General features: G+C 51.6%; 1 protein-coding gene across 1 annotated transcript; it reads right to left on the bottom strand.

The window, feature by feature from the left end:
• Positions 1–2,971: 2,971 nt before the first annotated feature.
• LOC128847523 (zinc finger protein 436-like) lies at positions 2,972–13,551 on the bottom strand. The gene is made up of 5 exons (XM_054047014.1): positions 13,289–13,551; positions 12,437–12,524; positions 11,815–11,941; positions 11,078–11,191; positions 2,972–10,761 (listed from the first exon to the last, which is right to left on the bottom strand). The coding sequence occupies exons 2-5, from the start codon at positions 12,491–12,493 to the stop codon at positions 9,476–9,478; spliced, it is 1,584 nt and encodes a 527-aa protein (XP_053902989.1). The 5' UTR covers positions 12,494–12,524; positions 13,289–13,551; the 3' UTR covers positions 2,972–9,475.
• Between the last annotated feature and the right edge of the window lie 7,910 nt (positions 13,552–21,461).

Genomic DNA, 21,461 nt, shown 5'->3' with positions numbered 1-21,461 from the left:
GCAGCGCTCTGGGGGTGGAGCTGTGCACTTCCGCGGAGCAGTGTGTCTAGATCTGCGTGGAGCCAGACACGCTGCTCTGAGTAGCATGGTAGGGGAGACAGGGACGTGGGGTGGGATAAGTGGCAGCAGCTCCCGGGAGGCAGTCAGGGAACAGGGAGCAGGGTGGGTTGCATAGTGGTTGGGGTTCCAGGGTGGTGGTTAGGGACGGGTGGGTCTCTGGAGGGGGCGGTCAGGGAGCAGGGGGGGTTGGATGGGGAGTGGGAGTCCCGGGGGTCTGTCAGGGGGTAGGGGGATGGATAGGGGTTGGGGCTCTCAGGGGACAGGGAGCAAGGGGAGTTGGGTGGGAGGGTTTTGGGCGGCGCAGTTAGGGTGGGGAGTCTCCGGAGGGGGTGGTCAGGAGACAAGGAGTGGGGGTGGTTGGATGGGGTTTGGGATTCTGAGGGGGGCAGTCAGGAGGTGGGAAGTGGGAGGGAGTGGATAGGGGGCGGGGCCAGGCTGTTTGCGGAGGCACAGTTTTCCCTACCTCGCCCTCCACACAATTTTACAACCCTCATGTGGCCCTTGGGCCAAAAAGTTTGCTCACCCCTGGGCTAAGTCCTTTAAGCTACTTGCACCCCTGACCATTAGGAAGGAAACAGACGCATGAGGGGAAGGCTGGCAGCAGAACCTCAAGTCTCCCATGCCAGGGGGAGTTCAGGATTTAGCCAAAACCAACGTCGGTGGAGTTGAGGATGTCGGCTGGTTCCTCTTCTTTGGTTTGTCCTGCTTAGCTTCCCTTTCAGGCTCAGGATGATGAAGGCGCAATGGTCCGAAGAGACAGCGGGTGTGAGACATTCCCCAGGGTACAATCTGGACTGCTGAACTGCTTAATTCTCCATCCCAGGGCATGTTTTACACTGCTTCCCAGGGTCAATAAAAAACAATGATTTAAAAAAAAAATCAAGAAAATCAGATTTTTGTTATTTAAATTGGATTTTTTTGATAATTTTTTTCCTCAAAAAACATTTTATCTAAAAATAGTTTTAATTAAGATATATTGTAGCTCAAAGATCTCTCATCATGGAATAGGGATTATACATTCCAATTCTATAGTATGAGACAATATAGACATGTCATGTTTAAAAAAAGTTTTGTAAAAGAGTTCCTCTAGTTCATGCATTAAGGACCCAGTCGTATTGGGTTCCACAGGCTTCTGTATAGATTACTTAGGTTAATCTCTCTATTTACCCAATGGGACTCAGTGCTCAGTCTAGAAGATACCATCAGAGATGCTTAGTTTGCCAGTTCTCAAACTGTGGCTTTGTGTCTCCAAAGGTAACATGCTTGTTAACAGTAAAAATGTTTTTAAATAAATTAAAATATAGAGGTGAGAAATAACAGACCTCACCTCTATTGTCCCTCTGCAAATTTGTGTACACAGAGTCAATCCCTTACCGCTCTCAAAAATTGCAAAGTTTCAAAAAGTTCAATGAATACAAGACTGTTGGAGGCAGAATAGATCTGGAGAAGGAGAAGTCTGGAGACAAATGTGAGAAGAGAGGGACATACACCTTTCTGTTAAAATATTATATGTTTGCTGTTGAAGCAACAAATCCAGAATACTGAACGTTGTTGTTTTAGTTAAATAAAACAATTTAAATGTCTGTCTGGTGATGTTCTCCTCCTAATACAGCATGGCAAGAAAGTCGTCCAACTATTAATGATTAACCTGTTGAATTGGAGATAGTTCACTCCTAATGACTTCATAAATATCTGCTTCAATTACCTTTGGTAATGAAATAACCAAACAAACATCCATTGTCTGATATAGCTGTAAAACTAATCTGAAAAGTTTTCAAAATAAATCACTGTTTAAAAATGTACAGTGTGTACCTTCTAAAAATGAAACCTACAGCTATCTCTGTTTGTGAACAGGGCTGGTGCAACCATTTAGGCGACCGCTAGGGCACTAGGATTTGGGGGGCGCCATTTTCTTCGGCAGCGACCGTGGCAGCCGGACCTTTGGCCGCGCAAATCGCTGCTGGCATTTAGGCGGAGGAAGCTGGGGCAGTGGAGGGCGGAGTGGGCCGCCTGCAGCAAGGCGGGTGGGGCGGCATGCAGGGGAACTCCCGGTCCCACCTCCTCCCCAATCAGCTTAGGCACCGCAAGCCTGGGAGGTGGGAGAAGTGAAGCAGCGACTGTGTGCTCGGGGAGGAGGCGGGGCGGGTGGCACGCAGAGGAACTCCCCGCCCCAGCTCACCCTAACCCACCTCCTCCCCGAGCACGCTGTGGCTGCTTCACTTCTCCCGCCTCCCAGGCTTGCGGCGCATAAGCTCATTGGTGCCGCAAGCCTGGGAGGCGGGAGAAGTGAAGCAGCGACGGTGTGCTCGGGGAGGAGGCGGGGCAGGGGTGAGCTGGGGCGGGGGTGCGCCTCAAGGCGGCGGAGGGGAGCTGCCACGGGGAGAGGGCGCCTCAGGGCAGGGGGCTCAGGGACGGGGGGGGTGCAAAGTGGAAGTTTCACATAGGGCGCGAAACATCCTTCCACTGGCCCTGGTTGTGAAGAATATGTATTAAGGTTATAACAACCAACAAGAATACATTTTTATGTAGAAAACCATGATTAAATCGAGTCTTCCTGACTAGTGATTTAAATCAAATCCACCCTGCTGCTTCCCTGTGTGAACAACAAACCCCTCCACGCTCTGCTCCCACACAGCCACCAGCCTTCAAAGTCACTCCTGGCTACACTGTACTGAGTGCGACCAGCCAGACACTCAGGAACGTACCAAACGACACAGCAACATCAGCCAGTTTTCTACTCCCAGCTTTGCATGCCGGGAATGTGCAACTTGGACTGCTCAGTCTGCCCACTGCACTGGACAAACTCAGTAATTAGTGGGTCGCCCCCATAAAGGGGCCGGATTAGGCCAAAGCCTTGTTCTCTCCAGTCAAATCCCCCAAACACTTCAATGAAAACACACAGGTCCAGACAAAACACTAAAACCAGTTTATGAACTGGAGCAAGGGGGTTTTCAGGGATTACAAGAGAGAAAGATGTAAAAGGTCAGAACCGGTTAAAACTATAAAATTAAAACATGCATTTTAAATCCTAAATTTTACCAATCTAAGTCCTTGGTACACTTGCGAGTTGCAGCGCTGTAAAGCCGCTCCCAGCGCTGTAACTCACTCCCCGTCCACACTGGCAAGGCATTTGCAGCGCTGTATCTCCGTGGTTGCAGCGCTGCATGTACTCCACCTCCCCGAGAGGAATAGCGTCTATTGCACTGCTGCTGCAGTGCTGCGGCGCCAGCGTGGCCATCCAGTGCGCTGTGACTGGCCTCCAGAAGTATTCGGCAGTATCCCACAATGCCTGTTCTAGCCACTCTGGTCATCAGTTCAAACTCTACTGCCCTGGCCTCAGGTAACCAATCATGTGACCCACCCTTTACATTCCCCGGGAATTTTAAAAATCCCCTTCCTGTTTGCTCAGCCCGGCATGGTGTGGAGAGCTATCAGCGAATCTTTCCAGGTGACCATGCCTCCACGCGCAACGCGAGCCCCAGCATGGAGCAATGGCGACTTGCTGGACCTCACCAGTGTACGGGGGGAGGAAGCTGTCCAGTCCCAGCTGCGCTCCAGCATAGGAATTCCGATACCTTCGGGAAGGTATCAAAGGACATGATGGAAAGTGGCCATGACTGGGATGCCCTGCAGTGCAGGATTAAAGTGAAGGAGCTGCCGAGGGCCTACCGCAGCCCGCGACACAAACGGCCGCTCAGGTGCTCCCGCCATGACCTGCCGATTCTACAAAGAGCTGGATGCGATACTTGGGGTTAACCCCACCTAAACTCCGAGCACTTCCATGGACACTTCAGAGCCGGTGGGGGGGGGAGGAGGAGGAGGAAAATGGGAGTGAGGGTGGTGGGGCGGATGGAGACACCCCAGAGTCCCTGGAGCCATGCAGCCAGGAGCTCTTCTTGAGCCAGGAGGAAGGTAGCCAGTCGCAGCAGATGGTACTTGGTGGAGGACAAACAGAAGGGCAGGTTCCAGGTAAGCGGGTTTTTTTCTGGGAAGGAATTTTTTCCGTGCGGGCTCTTTGGGAGAGGAGGGTTAGGCATACATGCCTAGATGCGGAATACTGCATTGATGTGGTTTATCACATCACGGTAATCGGCCTCGGTAACGTCCTCGGATGTCTCATCCAGAACGTGTGCAATGCGCTTGCGCAGCTTTATCAGGAGAGCCACCGTGGTCCTTGTCCCAGCCAGGCTAACGTGTCCGTGCCACTGTGCCGCGAGGGGCAGGGGGACCATTGCTGCACACAGGCAAGCTGCATATGGGCCAGGGCAGAAGCTGCATTGCAGTAGAAGACCCTCCCTTGCTTCCCAGGTCACCCTCAGCTGGAAGATATCGTCCGGGACGAACTCCTGTGGAAAATGTTGGGACAGTGTTCAGTGTAGGTGCCCCCTGAAGCTGTTGGCTCTCCCCAAGGCACAGACACCCAGAGGACAGTGCAGCCCAGCCCTCAAACAAAGCACCGGCGGCAAAGAATGGAGCACTGGCAGCAAAGCACGGATCATCTCATAAGCATCCTGGAGCGCCAAGCACACGCTATCCAGGAGCTCGTAGCCATGCAGAAGGAGCAGTACCAGAAATGCAAACGCGACCCCCCCCCCCCCGACAGCTCTTGTCCCAAAACTCTTTCCGTTGTGCCCCACTGTCACCTCCAACCCACTTTCCCCAACTTCCGTGTTTTTCACACCACCAGCTGCCTCCAGAACCAGTATCTTCACCACGCAGCTCTGAAAACCATGACCCTTACCCTCTGCACTCAACCCCCATCACCATGCAGTATAGCTATCCTGAAGTGCAGCACTCACTGCACAGCACACCAGACAGGACATACGCGCATCTGTGATTGTACCGTTCCCCACTCCACCCCCTTGTTTCTTTTCAATAAATAAATTTGTTTTCTTTTTAATAAATGCATTTTTTGGCTTTGAAAACATTTTTTATTATTGTATAAGGTAAAAGACTCTTTAGCCCAGGAAATAAACAGGCACTGCAAGTCTGCTTGTCTGCTTAGCAAACACTGATTCCTAAAGATTGGAACTACTGCACTTCACTCCCATGCAGGGCACCAGATATCACTGCTGGTTTTCAGCCTCAAATTGCTCCCTCAAGGCATCCTTAATCTTTGCAGCCCTGCGCTTGGACACTGTAATAGCCCTGATCTCTGGCTGTGCAAATTCAGCCTCCAGGTGTTGAACCTCGGAGGTCTATGCCTGAGTGAAGCTTTCACCCTTCCCTTCACAAATATTATGGAGGGCACAGCATGCGGATATAACCGCGGGGATGCTGTTTTCGGCCAAGTCCAGCTTCTCATACAGAGATCCTCAGCGGGCCTTTAAACGGCCAAAGGCACACTCCACAGTCATTCGGCACCGGCTCAGCCTGTAGTTGAACCGTTCCTTCCTGCTGTCAAGGCTCCCTGTGTAGGGTTTCATGAGCCATGGCATTAACGGGTAAGCGGGATCTCCAAGGATCACAATGGGCATTTCGACTTCCCCACCGTGATCTTCCGCTCTGGGAAAAAAGTCCCGGCCTGCATCTTCCTGAACAGCCAAGTGTTCCGAAAGATGCGTGCGTCATGCACCTTTCCGGGCCAGACTATGTTAATGTCAATGAAATGCCCACGGTGATCTACAAGCGCCTGGAGAACCATAGAGAAATACCCCTTCCGATTAACATACTCGGATCCTAGGTGGGGTGGTCCCAGAATAGGAATGTGTGTCCCATCTATCGCCCCTCCACAGTTAGGGAACCCCATTTGTGCAAAGCCATCCACTATTTCCTGCACGTTACCCAGAGTCACGGTTCTTCTAAGTAGGATGCGATTAATGGCCTTGCAAACTTGCATCAACACGATTCCAACGGTCGACTTTCCCACTCCAAACTGGTTTGCGACCGACCGGTAGCAGTCTGGAGTTGCCAGCTTCCGGATTGCAATAGCCACCCGCTTCTCCACTGGCAGGGCAGCTCTCAATCTCATGTCCTTGTGCCGCAGGGTGGGAGCGAGATCCTCACACAGTCCCATGAAAGTGGCTTTTCTCATCCGAAAGTTCTGCAGCCACTGCTCGTCATCCCAGACATCCATGACGATGTGATCCCACCACTCGGTGCTTGTTTCCCAAGCCCAAAAGCGGTGTTCCACGGTGCTGAGCATGTTTGTGGATGACACAAGCAATTTTGTGTCGTACACGTTACGCGGCTCGATAGCATCGTCGGACTCCTCACTCTCACTGTCACTTTGGATCTTAAGGAATAGTTCGACAGCCAAACGTAACGTGCTGATGAGATAAGTCAGCATAAGCCTCACCAGTTCGGGCTCCATTTCCCGCAGACAGATCACGCTGCACAGAAACCGCTGAAAGATGCTGCTAAAGGTGGATGGAAACAAAGGGATTTCTGGGATGCGAAGCGATGCATAACGGGGCGTTGGGACCGGACCCAGAGTCCCCTGCACCCACGCCTCCTTCCCCCAACCCATGGCGCAAGAATGGGAAGAAGTGCTCTGTGGGATAGCTGCCCATAATCTACCGCTCCCAATGGCGCAGCAAAGGCTCCAAATGTGGCCACAACAGTGCGCTGGGCAGCTGTCAGTGTGGACAGACTGCAGCGCTTTCCCTACTTAGCTGTACAAAGTCAGGTTTAACTCTCAGCGCTGTACATCTGCAAGTGTAGCCAAGGCCTAAGGAAAATACGAAGCAAGCACGTTTTCTCACCCCACCTGCTGTTGCAGGCAGTTCATAGTTTTTAGTACACAGCCTGGATTTCCTTCCAGCCCTGGTCCATCCTCCCCACTCCAAGGCCCCTGTTGCCTTTCAAGCCATCTTGTTGCCTTCTGTAAAGATGGGAGAGGAGAGGTAAAAATGGAGGCAATTCTCCCTTGTGCTTTTATACCACTCTCCTCTTTGAGGTTCATCCCCCAGCCGGGGGGCAGGCGACAATCAGTCTGTGGCCTAAGTGAGCGTACAGCCATCCTTCCGGAGAATTGTAACTCTCCTGTTCCCAGCTCCACAGCTGGTGAATGGCCGGCTGAGCAATTACTGGCCACGTAGCACCTAGCTGGTGTGCAGGTGACATTGTCTCTGCGGAGCTCGTCTGTGGGCGTTTTCCAGCTTTACAGCATGTAACAAACATACAGCAAACTCTCAGAGCTCCATGGACAGTGCTGATAGACACATTTTAATGGGACAATAATATTCAGCAGATGATGACTTTTCCCATGATACCTCACAAGCCATACTTTGGGGAAGATTCATCATTTTATAAACGTGGTGCCCATAAGCGTGTAGACCAGTGGTTCTCAGATGTGTTTCATTGCCACCCCCACCTTGGTGTCTGTGGTCATTTACGCCCACACCCTCAAAAGCACATGTATCACCACCCAGCTCTAAAGGCAGAGTAGTCGTTGGCGATGTGCACAGCTCTGAAGGCCTCCAACAGCAGCACAGAAGTTAGGGTGGCCACGTGAAGAGTGATATTCCTCAATATCGCTGTTCACAGCAGACTTATCACCCCATTGCCACCCCGACTTCTGTGCTGCTGCTCCACCTGGGTTTGAGAGCCTGAGCATTTATCCCCACCTCCCAGATAGGCCTGTTCCTTCCTCATGAGCCCCAGCCAACTGGGGCTGAAAGCCAGTGCTCTTTAAAAAAAAAACCCAACAACCCACACTGATCGCGCCTCCCCTGACACATTCCTGTGCCTCCATTGGGATGCTCTGCCCACATTTTCATAATTGATAGCGTAGAGAGTCACCATGGGGATGCGGACTCAAGATAGTAACACCTGCTCCTTTCCGTCTCTGGGATCCCCAGAGAAAATGTCCGAGCAGGAAAGCGGAACAGATCCGATTAACACTAACCTTGCAAAATTTCAGCTATAAACTTTCCCTCCGTCCTTCAGCCCCTACCCCCAGTGAATTCAAAGAGACTGAGCTGGAATTGGGCAAGTGGCATGGGACATGGGCATAATCACTGAATTATTGATCCCTGATTTAACAGAATACAGGAACACTTTGGATAGCTAAACATAGACTACTACAATTACCCCTCTTAGAATCATAGAATATCAGGGTTGGAAGGGACCTCAGGAGGTCATCTACTCCAACCCCCTGCTTAAAGCAGGACCACTCCCCAACTAAACCATCCCAGACAGGGCTTTGTCAAGCCTGACCTTAAAAACCTCTAAGAAAGGAGATTCCACCACCTCTCCAGGTAACCGATTCCAGTGCTTCACCACCCTCCTAGTGAAAAAGTGTTTCCTGATATCCAACCTAAACGATCCCCACTGCAACTGGAGACCATTGCTCCTTGTTCTGTCATCTGGTACCACTGAGAACAGTCTAGATCCATCCTCTTTGGAACCCCCTTTCAGGTAGTTGAAAGTAGCTACCAGATATCCCATCATTCTTCTCTTCTGTAGACTAAACAATCCCCGTTCTCTCAGCCTTTCCTCATAAGTCACGTGCTCCAGCCCCCTAATCATTTTTGTTGCCCTCCGCTGGACTCTTTCCAATTTTTCCACATCCTTCTTTTAGTGTGGGGCCCAAACCTGAACACAATACTCCAGATGAGGCCTCACCAATGTTGAATAGAGGGGAACGATCACGTCCCTTGATTTGCTGGCAATGTTCCTACTTATACAGCCCAAAATGCCGTTCGCCTTCTTGGCAACAAGGGCACACTGTTGACTTATATCCAGCTTCTCATCCACTGTAACTCCTAAGTCCTTTTCTGCAGAACTGCTGCCTAGCCAGTCGGTCCCTAGTCTGTAGCAGTGAATGGGATTCTTTCATCCTAAGTGCAGGACTCTGCACTTGTTCTTGTTGAACCTCATCAGATTTATTTTGGCCCAATCCTCTAATTTGTCTACGTCCCTCTGTATCCTATCCCTACCCTCCAGCGTATCTACCAGTTCTCCCAGTTTAGTGTCATCGGCAAACTTGCTGAGGGTGCAGTCCACATCATCCTCCAGATCATTAATGAAGATACTGAACAAAACCGGCCCCAGGATCGACCCTTGGGGCATTCCTCTTGATACCGGCTGCCAACTAGACATGGAGCCATTGGTCACTACCAGTTGAGCCAGTCGATCTACCCAGCTTTCTATCCACTTTATGGCCCATTCATCCAGGCCACACTTCTTTAACTTGCTGGCAAGAATTCTGTAGGAGATCATATAAAAGCTTTGCTAAAATCAAGGAATAACACATCCACTGCTTTTCCCTCATCCACAGAGCCAGTTATCTCGTCATAGAAGGCAATTAGGTTACTCAGACATGACTTGCCCTCTTCTTCCAAGTCTTTGAAAATACACATTTACATTTCAATCTCTAGCTATCTAAGGTGGACACACTTTTAAAATCTCTCTCTAAACGTTGACCCTGAGTCAATTACATGCAAGTTGCTTAAACCTTTCTTGCCACGTGTCACAGAAGCTTAGATCCTGTGTGGATTCTTCCATGTTTAATAAGGTCAGACCTCCATATGAAACACTTTCCGCAGTCCAAGCACTTGTGGGGTCTCTCTCCTGTATGGATTGCCTGATGTTGAACAAGGTTTGACCTTCTTATGAAACTTTTCCCACAGTCCAAGCACTTGTGGGGTCTTTCTCCTGTGTGGATTGCCTGATGTTGAACAAGGTCTGACCTTCTTATGAAACTTTTCCCACAGTCCAAGCATTTGTGGGGTCTTTCTCCTGTGTGGATTGCCTGATGTTTAACAAGGTCTGACCGCTCTATGAAACTTTTCCCACAGTCCAAGCACTTGTGGGGTCTCTCTCCTGTGTGTAATGCCTGATGACGAAATAGGCGTGACCTCTGTATGAAACTTTTCCCACAGTCCAAGCACTTGTGGGGTCTCTCTCCTGTGTGTAATGCCTGATGTTTAACAAGGTCTGACCTCTGTATGAAACTTTTCCCACAGTCCAAGCACTTGTGGGGTCTCTCTCCTGTGTGTAATGCCTGATGACGAAATAGGCGTGACCTCTGTATGAAACTTTTCCCACAGTCCAAGCACTTGTGGGGTCTCTCTCCTGTGTGTAATGCCTGATGGTGAACTAGGTGTGACCTCTGTATGAAACTTTTCCCACAGTCCAAGCACTTGTGGGGTCTCTCTCCTGTGTGTAATGCCTGATGTTTAACAAGGTCTGACCGCCCTATGAAACTTTTCCCACAATCCAAGCACTTGTGGGGTCTCTCTCCTGTGTGGATTGCCTGATGATAAACAAGGTGTGACCTTCTTGTGAAACTTTTCCCACAGTCCAAGCACATGTGGGGTCTCGCTCCTGTTTGTAATGCCTGATGTTTAACAAGGTTTGACTTTCTTATGAAACTTTTTCCACAGTCCAAGCAGTTGTGGGGTCTCTCCCCTGTGTGGCTTAACTGATGTCTAATTATTTGTGTCTTTGATATGAAACATTTCCCGCACTCGAGAGACTGAAGGTAGTGCCAGGGTGGCTCTTTCTTGGCATTTGTCTGCGGCGCTGTGGGATCCTCCTCTCCTCCCCCACCGTTAACAGATTCATCCACTTTCTTCCCTGGGAGGTGTCCCAGAAGCCTCTCTGACCTGTGCCAACTTCCCAAGGCTTCTGCCTGCTCCAAGCACTGGGAAAAATTCCCTTCAGCTCTTCCCAAGAAGGTCCCCTGCGGTTCCAGTTCCCCAGGAACTTCCTCATGATGATTCCCCGCCTCATTCTCACTCCCTCGCTCAGCACCTGCTGGGAGAGACACAATCCAGACAGGAGTCATTGTGCTGGGGAGAAAGAGGAATAGCACAAAGGGAAAACCCAACACAAAGACTGAGCAACGGGACTCCGCCTCCACATCCCACCCAAACACTCACAGAGAAGGAAAGCTGCAAAGCAAACACCTGCAGAGAAGAGGCTGGGTGGAATGGCATGAGCTATATCTGATGAGTGAAGCCCTGTCCTGACTGAGATGAGGAAGAACTGAGGGTGCTTACTCACACCATATTTTGGGATCCTAACCTTTTTCCTTCATTCCCTAGATGGTTTCTGTGTCAGTACTCACCTGTACGGGTGCTTCTAAGAAGCCTTCTTTCCTCGCAGACTTGGAGATCAGAAACCCAGGGCTCTTCCCCTCGTTCTAGCCGGGCGATCAGCTCAGGTTTGGGAAGGGGGAATCCTGTGAAGAGGGTGAAATCAGACCAGATTAGGGTGCATGGAGCACTGGTGGAGTATTTGTCAGAAAGGACATTCCGTGAGTGGAACCTGTCCCTGCGCTCTGCTGGAGGAACGTGGAAGCCAAGAGGACGGGAAAATGGTCACTGAGTCTCTTGCGCAGAGGAAGTTATCTGGGGAGGTGAGTTGAATTATTACTACACTCTCACTAGGCTTTCCCAAGATCTGTGCACTCTGGGGGCCTTGCTGACTCACACACAGCTCTGGACTTAAACCCCTGCCTCTTTCTAAACCTGCAGAGCCCAGAGCCCTCCTCATGGCTGGAGCTATTCCCAAGGAGGGAGGTGAACAGGGATTGTTCGTGCAGCTGTGAAACAACACAGACAGGACAATGATGGATTTATGCCCCTTTGAAAGCTGGAGGGTGGGGATGGTTTAGCTTGTCCATTGTGTTTTGACACCCATGTCCCACTGGAGAGGGCACAGAGATGCAAGTCTCTCTCACACGGCAGCTGTGCATTATGGAACCCATTCGCCTCTGAGCTAACTGACCAGGGAAGAACCTGAACAGAGTTAGACATGCAGACCCCACGACTTTGAATAACCGAGGGGACAAGAATCCCTTACCCAGTGAGGTCACCGTCTCGTAGTTCTCCTGCATGACGTCCCTGTAGAGAGCTCTCTGAGCAGGGTCCAGGAGAGCCCCCTGCCCCTGGGTGAAATACACAGCCACCTCCTCGAAGGTCACCGGCATCTGGAACACCAAAAGCCCCCACTCAGCACCTGATGCTCCAGCCACAATCCCACTAGTTATCTGTGAGGACAGATAAAGGTATGGAAGCTCTGGGAGCGACAGAGTAGCAGAATCCCACCCCCACCCTGCTCAGAACAGCCAGGAGGCTTCAGGGGATGGGGAGAAGGTGAGAGCTACTTGTCTCCCCACAGCACACGGAGCAGGGCAGGGTCTCCACATTTCCCACACACCTGCGAGACACAGGCTGATACGGGAAGCAGAGCTCTGAGCCAGGGACAGGAATCCCAACAGCTTCCCTTCATATTTCACAGCAGCCTGTGGCTAGTGGGGTCTCACTCCCAGCCCTGTGCAATGGTGTTATATCCTGTTTGAGAAATAGGGGAATGTCCCATCTCCCCTCCCCCATCACCAATGGGCCCACTCAGAAAATCAGCAGGTTTATCACACCCTGTCTCCTCCCTGCCCCTGCCCAGGAGCTCCCTGATAATCCCCTACCGGAGCTGGCTCCATCACAGACATTTCCCTTCCCTGTCTCCTGGAAGATGGGCCCATCTGGAGCAAAACGTGGACGTGATTCCTCAGCCTGTCAGGGCAAGAGGGGCGATGGGGGAGGTTACAGAAGGGGCTTCAGTCCATGTAACACCGTGATTCCCTCCCAGACTCTTCAGACCCTCCCAGTAACAGTATCTCTGAAGCAAATGCTAGAAAAAAAGTAGAACTAAAGGGGCCACTTTGGGGGATTTTCACACACTTCCGTGTAAACTCCTCTCCCTTAGGAGCAGCAGGAGCCCTCTGATGGCATCACCTAAAGAATGAGCTGCTCTGGACTCCCCCAGCAGCCCCCAGGGACAGGCAGGCAGAGGCTGATCCCATTGGCCCATCCACACTCCCTGCCTGCCCAAAGCAGCAGTGACTCCGGGGTGGCTGAGATGTGAATCCTGCCCAGAAATCAGACCAGGGCCCTGGGCGACCCCAAAACTCATGAGACACAGACCCCACCAGCACGGGTGTGTCTGACAGTAACACACTGGGAGCAGGGTGTGGGTGTGGGGGGATGGGTTTTTGCCTCAGTCCCCCGCCAGTCTCCCCACACACCCCTTCCCTCAGAGTGCCCCCCACTGACAACTTCCCCCATTCCAGCCTCGCTCCCCTCAGCCCCACAATCCCACCGCATCGCCCCATGTTCCCTTCAGTGCACCCCCGCCCCGATCCCAGCCTGCCCCCCCGCATCCCCAGCACCCGCCTCCTGCCCCCACCCCGCTCCCCCCGCCTGCCCTCACCCCCTGCCCCTCTTTATCCTCCTCCCCCTGCAGCCCGGGGGTGACGGGGGGGGCGGGTCTCTCTCACCTTCCCTCCGAGCGGGGCCCCCCTGGGGCAGGGGCCGGGCCGGGAAGGGGCCTGGCCGGGCTGGGGGCTCTGCCCTGGGAGAGGCTCCTGGGGAGCAGCGGGAAGGGCCCTGCTGGAGATTCCCCTCTCCCGGCTGCAGCCCGGGCTCCGGGCTCCCAGCACCAGCCGCCGGGGCTCGGGGATCTCGCCAGGAGCCTGGAGCCAGAGTCCCCGCAGCGGCTGCGAGTCACTTCCTGCTGCCGGGCCTGAGCCCAGCGATCGCTCCCCCCAGAGCCGCCTCCCAGCTGCTCCTGGGTCCTAGCGATCAACCCATCGCTCTGCAGCATCTCTGTGTCCGGCTCCTGTTCCACTCACAGGCTCTATGATCAGAAGGGTCCATCATGAGCATCTAGCCCAGGGATTCTCACGACCAAATGTGGTGGCCTCAGAGTGTGGCCAGAAACTCTCACTGGTGGCCGCTCTGACACTTTCCCCTGTAATCCTAACTAACTTTATGAGAAACCAATAAATATGCAGAGGTAAGCAGGGGAAACGGTCTTAGTATTGTGGGGAACTCTTCTGGCTTATACACCACCCTGATAGAATCGAATAGCAAAAGGAGCTGAGTCCTCGCTCCCACTCCCTTTACCTGGAGACCTGCCTGACCTCAAGGACTCCCCTTCCACTCTGGTGTCTGAAACCCCGACAACGCTGGCCCCAAGATTCCTGCGGGGTCTGCAGCCCCAATTTTGTTGCGATCACTCAGGACAGAGGCTAGGATGTCGTATCCCCACTCTGGGGTGCTCTCTTCACTCCGGACGCATCCCTGATGTCGCCATTCTGAAATGCATTGAGTTCAGAACAAATATGATTTATTAAGCAGCAAGTAATAAAAAAAATTAAGTAAAAAATGGGAAAGGGGAATGGAAAACATGATGTCATCCCACGCTGCCCAGGGTCCCCCCCTTGCTCTCCCCAGTTGCTCACCACCCCCAGCTCCAGACTGCTCCAGACCCAGCTTCCCTCTGCATCAGTGCTTCTGCTGCTCTGCCTCCAACCCAGCTCTGGCTGCTCCTCTCCCCTTAGCTCTGCCCTTCTCTGGCAGACAGCTCCAGCTCACACAGAGAACTGGCACCTGACTCCCTCATTGGCCTGCCTGCCCTGTCAATGAGGTTGACCTAGTGCCTTGGCCTCTCTCCATTCGCCCTGGGGACTAGTCTCAGGGTTTTCATTTCTCTTTGGCACTTCCTGTGTTTTGGTACTGGGAGAAGCCAACCAACCCCCCCCACACACACACACACTAAGTTTCAGTAAGGGGCCAACAGTCATGGGGTCAGGCAACTTCATGGTGTGTGTGAGCTCCAAAGCATCCTTCAGGTGAATTATAAATTTCTTTGTTTACCCCTTTCTTCCTCTTGGTGATGGACGGCCAGATAAGAGTTTTCTAATACCCATAGTTGGTCCTTTGTCGTCTCTGAGGAGTTTGAGTGGGACAATCCCCAGAACTATGACATATTTCAGTAACAAAAACTTTGACATATGTCTGGGTCTTTATGGACAGATCCTCGTCTTTGAGCCTGCTGAGGGGTTTTGCCATAACAGCAAATGTCCAGGGGTGTTTGCAGAGCACAAGTGCTGAAACTCAGAAACATCCCTGATTATTCACCTTCCCAACTAGCCAATTGACCTGCATCCATAGCTGATTGATTTCTGCCAGATCCCGCCCACCCAGGCCCAGACTCCCAGCCCTGGGGAGAAAGGGTGGCGTTCTGCAGATCAATGCTGACTTACAGCTGTTGCCAGTACCCTGCCACTGTGACAGCGGCCAACACTGCCCTCACCTTATGAGTACCCTCACAGCACCCCCTCCAGCACTCCTAACTCTACACCCCCTGTCAGCCCCACCCCCCATTAGTGTCCTCTTTTGGGGCACCTGGAATATGGTCAGCCTAGCAACAAACATACATTAAAATCTCACCATTCTACATGCACTGGTGTCACACGCATTTCAATGGCACAATATTCAGCAGATCATGAGATTTCCAATGATCCCTCACCAGGCACACTTTGCACACAAACTATCATAACCATACACAAGTGGTGAACATGGGGTGCAGAGGTTATCACAAGAGGGATCAGTGTGGGGCGAGTGGGGCTAAGAAACTCTCTGTCATCCCAACAAAGGACACGGCGGGACATGGGGAGGGCGTGACTGGCTGGCTATCGAGGACCGTGAAGGCAGGCAGGGAGAGGAGCCCCTCTGCAGGCGTGGCCCAGGTGCACTTGAGCTGCTGGGGAGAGGAACCCCTTCCTCAGCCCAGCCCAGCACCACTGCAGCTGCCACGGCTGGGGAGAGGTGCCTCTCACCCAGTCCCAAGCTGCTGTGGTGAGAGAGGGCTGGGGGGTGTCTTCTCCCCAATGCAGTCTGCACCCCAAAGCCCTCAGGTGCAGCCCCACCCCACAGCCTGCACACCTGGCCAGAGCCCTCATCGCTCCGCACCCCATCCCTCTGTCCCAGCCCTGAGCCCCCTCCCACACTCTCTTGGCCCCAACCCCACCCCCACCACATGAATTAAGTGCTGTGCACCAGTATGGAGATGATGTGTCACATACCGGTGCATAGAACCAAATTCATTCCACACATGGATGTAAAAAATGAGAGAACACTGGTCAGAACACATAAGAAGGAATGTGAGGTGTGCAATAAGACGAGAGCTCTAATTAAACTTTTCCCACTTTCAAAATATTTATAGTGTCTTTCTCACAAGTGGGTTTTCTCATGTTGAGTGAGTTTTGAGCTAAAGTTACAATTTTTCTCACATTCCAAGCATTTAAAAGGTCTCTCTCTCTCCTGTGTGGATTCTCTGATGTCTAATAAATTGTGAGCTTAGTATGAAACCTTTCCCACAGTCCAAGAACTTATGAGGTCCCTCTCCTGTGTGAAGTGTCTGATGGGTAAGAAGTGCTGATCTCTCTGTGAAACCTTTCCCACAGTCCAAACACTTATGGGGTCTCTCTCCTGTGTTTATTTTCTGATGCCTATTAAGGGCAGTAAACTATCTAAACTCCTACATGCCACAGGGGGCTTCAACAGTGGTCCCCTTAACTCATCCACCAATATTGTTAATCTACCCAACCACACACTTAACACGGCAGAAGAGTCTGTCCTATCTCGGGGACTCTCTTTCTGCCACACCACCTGCCCGCACATGATACAATTCTGTGGTGATCTGAAAGCCTACTTTTGTCAACTCAAGGAATATTTTCAACACGCCATTGAACAGCGCACTCACCCAAAGGAACCCTCCTATCAACACTACAAGAAGAAGAATTCTGCGTGGACTCCTTCTGATGGTCAAAATGACAGACTGGACTTCTACACGGAGTGCTTCTGCAGAGGTGCACAGGCTCAGATTGTGAACAAACAGCATCACTTGCCCCATAACCTCAGCTGCACAGAACGCAACGCCATCCACAGCCTCAGAAACAAGCCTGACATTCTAATCAAAGGGGCTGACAAAGGAGGTGCTGCAGTCATCATGAACAGGTTGGATTATGAACAGGAGGCTGCCAGGCAACTCTCCAACACCACATTCTAGAGGCCACTATCCTCAGATCCCACTGAGACGTACCAAAAGAAACTACACCAACTGCTCAAGAAACTCCCTGCTATAGCACGGGAGCAAATCTACGCAGACACACCCCTAGAGCCCCGACCAGGGGTATTCTATCTGCTACCCAAGATCCATAAACATGGAAATCCTGGACGCCCCATCATCTCAGGCATTGGCACTCTTACAGCAGGATTATCTGGCTACGTGGACTCTCTTCTCAGACCCTACGCTACCAGCACTCCTAGCTATCTTCGAGACACCACTGACTTCCTGAGGAAACCACAATGCATTGGTGATCTTCCTGAAAACACCATCCTGGCCACCATGGATGTAGAAGCTCCCTACACAAATATTACACACGAGGATGGGCTACAAGCTGTCAGGAACAGTATCCCTGATGAGGCCGCAGCACACCTGCTGCCTGAGCTTTGTGACTTTGTCCTCACCCACAACCATTTCAGATTTGGGGACCTTCAAGTCAGCGGGTATCCACATGGCCCCACAGCATGCCAACATTTGATGGCCAACTTAGAACAACACTTCCTCGTCTCTCGTCCCTTAGTGCCCCCTCCTCTACTTGCGCTACATTGATGACATCTTCATCATATGGACCCATGGGAAGGAGGCCCTTGAAGAATTCCACCAGGATTTCAACAATTTCCACCCCACCATCCACCTCAGCCTGGACCACTCCACACAAGAGATCCTGGACACCACAGCAAATAAGTGATGGTCACATAAACACCTCCCTATACCGGAAACCTACTGACCGCAAAGTTTACCTACCTGCCTCCAGCTTCCCTCCAGACCTTGGGAGACAGGCCAGTCCTCCCTTACAGACAGCCCCCAATCTAAAGCAAATACTCACCAGCAACTACACACCACACCACAGAAACACTAACCCAGGAACCAATCCCTGCAATAAACCCCGTTGCCAACTCTGTCCCCATATCTACTCTAGCGTCACCATCATAGGACCCAACCATATCAGCCACACTATCAGGGGCACATTCAGGTGCACATCTACTAACATAATATATGCCATCATGTGCCAGCAATGCCCCTCTGCCACGGTTTTTTGGTTGAAGAATGGCAACCTCCTGGACATTCAATAACCGATTTAAAGGTTGCCATCCTTCAACCAAAAAACTTCAAAAACAGACTTCAGACAGAAACTGCAGAGCTACAATTCATTTGCAAACTTAAAACCATCAATGTGGGCCTCAATAGGGACTGGGAGTGGCTGGCTCACTACAAAAGCAATTTTCCCCTCTCTTGCTATTGACCCTTCCTCATCAGTCATTGGGAGTGGACCACATCCACCCTGACTGAATTGGCCTTGTCAACACTGGTTCTCCACTTGTAAGGTAACTCCCTTCTCCTCATGGGCCAGTATATTTATGCCTCTATCTGTAATTTTCACTCCATGCATCTGAAGAAGTGGGTTTTTTTTACCCACGAAAGCTTATGCTGAAATAAATCTGTTAGATGCCCCCGGACTCCTCCTTTTCTTATTAAGGGCTGATTTCCAATGGAAACCATTCCCGCAGTCCAGGCATTTATAAGGTCTCTCTTCTATGTGCATTCTTCAATGATTATTAAGATTTCTGCTGTTATTGAAGCTGTTCCCACATCCCAAGCATTAATAAAGTCCCGGTCCAGTTTGGCTTGCCTGATGTGTAACAAGGCCTGATCTGAGTCAATTACATGCAAGCTCCTTAATCCTTTCTTGTCATGTGTCACAGAAATTTAGATCCTGTATGGATTCTCCCATGTTTAATGAGGTGTGATCTCTGTCTGAAAATTTTGCCACAGTCCAAGGGCTTATTGGGGTCTCTCTCCTGTGTGGATTCTCTGATGTTTAACCAGGGCTGATCTCCGCTTGAAACTTTTCCCACAGTCGAAGCACTTGTGGGATCTCTCTCCTGTGTGGAGTGCCTGATGACAAACAAGGTCTGACCTTCTTATGAAACTTTTCCCACAGTCCAAGCACTTGTGGGGTCTCTCTGCTATGTGGATTGCCTGATGTTGAACAAGGTGTGACCTCTTTATGAAACTTTTCCCACAGTCCACACACTTATGTGGTCTCTCTCCTGTGTGGCTTTTCTTAAGTGACTTTAGTGCTGACTTTGAACTGAAACATTTCCCGCACTTGAGGCATTGAATGGGCTTTTCTCCAATGTGGCTTCTCCCATGGTTATTAAGATCTGTGCGCTTTTCCCACAGTCCAAGCATTGAAGGGGTTTCTCTCCAGTATGGATTGTCTGATGTGTCAACAAGCTGTGATCTCACAATGAATCCTTTCCCGCACTGAAGGTAGTGCCACGGTGTCTCTTCCTTGGGATTTGTCTGCTGCGTTCTGGGATCCTAGTCACCTCCCCCACCGCTAACAGATTCATCCACTTTCTTCCCTAGGTGGTTTCCCAGAAGCCCCTCTCACCTGTGCCAATGTCCCCAGGCTTCTGCCTGCTCCAAGCACTGGGAAAAATTCCCTTCAGCTCTTCCCACAAAGGTCCCTGTGGTTCCACTTCCCCAGGAAGTTCCTCATGTTGATTCCCCTCCTAGTTCTCACTCCCTCACTTAGCACCTGCTGGGAGAGAGAAACAATCCAGACAGGAGTCATTGTGCTGGGGAGAAAGAGGAATAGCACAAAGGGAAAACCCAAAACAAAGACAGACCAATTGCATTCTGCCTCCACATCCCACCCAAACACTCACAGGGAAGGAAAGCTGGGAAGAAAACTCCTGCAGATAAGAGGCTGGGTGGAATGGAGTGAGTGATATCAGCTGACTACAGCCCTGTCCTGGCTGAGATGAGGAAGAACTGAGGGCGCTTACTCACACCATATTTTGGGATTCTCAACTTCTTCCTTCATTCCCCAGATGGTTCCTATGTCATTCCTCACCTGTACGGGTGCATCTCGGAAGCTTTCTTTCCTTGCAGACCTGGAGATCGGGCACCCATGGCTCTTCCCCTCGTTCCAGCCGGGCGATGAGCTTCGGTTTCGGAATGGCAAATCCTGTGCAGAGGGTCGAATTAGACCAGATCAGGGTGCATGGAGCATTGGTGGAGTATTTGTCACAAAGGACATTCCGTGAGTGGAACCTTACCCTGCGCTCTGCTGGAGCAACGTGGAATCCAAGAGGACGGGAACATGGTCACTGAGTCCCTTGCGCAGAGGAAGTTGTCTGGGGAGGTGAGTTGAATTATTACTACACCCTCACTAGGCGTTCCCAGGATCTGTGCGCTCTGGGGGCCTTGCTGACTCACACACAGCTCTGCACTTAAACCCTTGCCTCTTTCTAAACCTGCAGAGCCCAGGGCCCTCCCCGTGGCTGGAGCTATTCCCAATGAGGGAGGTGAACAGGGATTGTGTGTGCAGCCGAGAAACGACACAGACAGGACAATGCTGGATTTATGCCCCTTTGAAAGCTGGAGGGGTGGGTATGGTTTAACTTGTCCATTGGGTTTTGACACCGATGTCCCACTGGAGAGGGCACAGAGATGCAAGTATTTCTCACATGGCAGCTCTGCATTATGGAACCCATTCCCCTCTGATCTAACTGACTGGGGAAGAACCTGACCAGAGTCTGACACGCAGGTTCCACGGCTTCTAATAACTGAGGGGACGGGAATCCCTTACCCAGCAAGGTCACCGTCTTGTAGTTCTCCTGCATGACGTCCCTGTAGAGGGCTCTCTGAGCGGGGTCCAGCAGAGCCCCCTGCCCCTGGGTGAAATACACAGCCATCTCCTCAAAGGTCACCGGCATCTGAAAAACCAAGAGTCCCTCACTCAGCACCTGCTGACCCAGATACAATCCCACTCATCATGGGAAAGGAAAAAAAAAAAGAAGCTCTGGGAGGGTCAGAGTAGCAGAATCCCACCCCCACCCTGCTCAGAGCAGCCAGGAGGCTTCAGGGTGGGGAGAAGTTGAGTGCTCCTGTCCCCCCAGCACACGGAGCAGGGCAGGGACTTCTCATTTCCCACACGCCTGCCAGCCACATGCTGATATGAGAAGCCAAGCTCTGAGTTGGGGACAGGGACAGGAATCCCAACAGCTTCTCTTCTTATTTCACAGCAGCCTCAGGCTAGTGGGGTCAGGCTCCAGCACTGGGAGTCTGGAAAATGTTCCCAGCCCTGCCAAGGGGTGTTATATCATGTTTGAGAAATGGGAGAATGTCCCCTCTCGCCTCCCCCGCCACCAATGGGCCTACTCAGAAAATCAGCAGGTTTATCACACCCTGTCTCCTCCCTGCCTCTCCCTCCCCCTGCCCAGCACCTCCCTGAAAATCGCCTACCTGAGTTGGCTCCATCACAGCCATTCCCTTTTCCCGTCTCCTGGAAGACGGAACGATCTGGAGCAAAACATGGATGTGATTCCTCAGCCTGTTGGGGCGATGTGGGAGGTTACAGAAGGGGCTTCAGTCCATGTCACCCCCAGATTCCTGTGGAAGAAACTGAGTCTTCACTCTTGTGTTTGTTAGCAGCAAGTCAGAGGCAGTTTATTTCAAGCAATTGCAGGGGGAGCCTACGGACAGGGGGTTCCCCTTCCTTAGGCAGGTCTCCAAAGTACAACAGT

The sequence above is a fragment of the Malaclemys terrapin genome, chromosome 13, assembly GCF_027887155.1.
Source record: "Malaclemys terrapin pileata isolate rMalTer1 chromosome 13, rMalTer1.hap1, whole genome shotgun sequence".
Lineage (NCBI taxonomy): Eukaryota > Metazoa > Chordata > Testudines > Emydidae > Malaclemys > Malaclemys terrapin.
The sequence above is the reverse complement of the archived record's forward strand: the minus strand, read 5'-3'. Positions and strand labels throughout refer to the sequence as shown.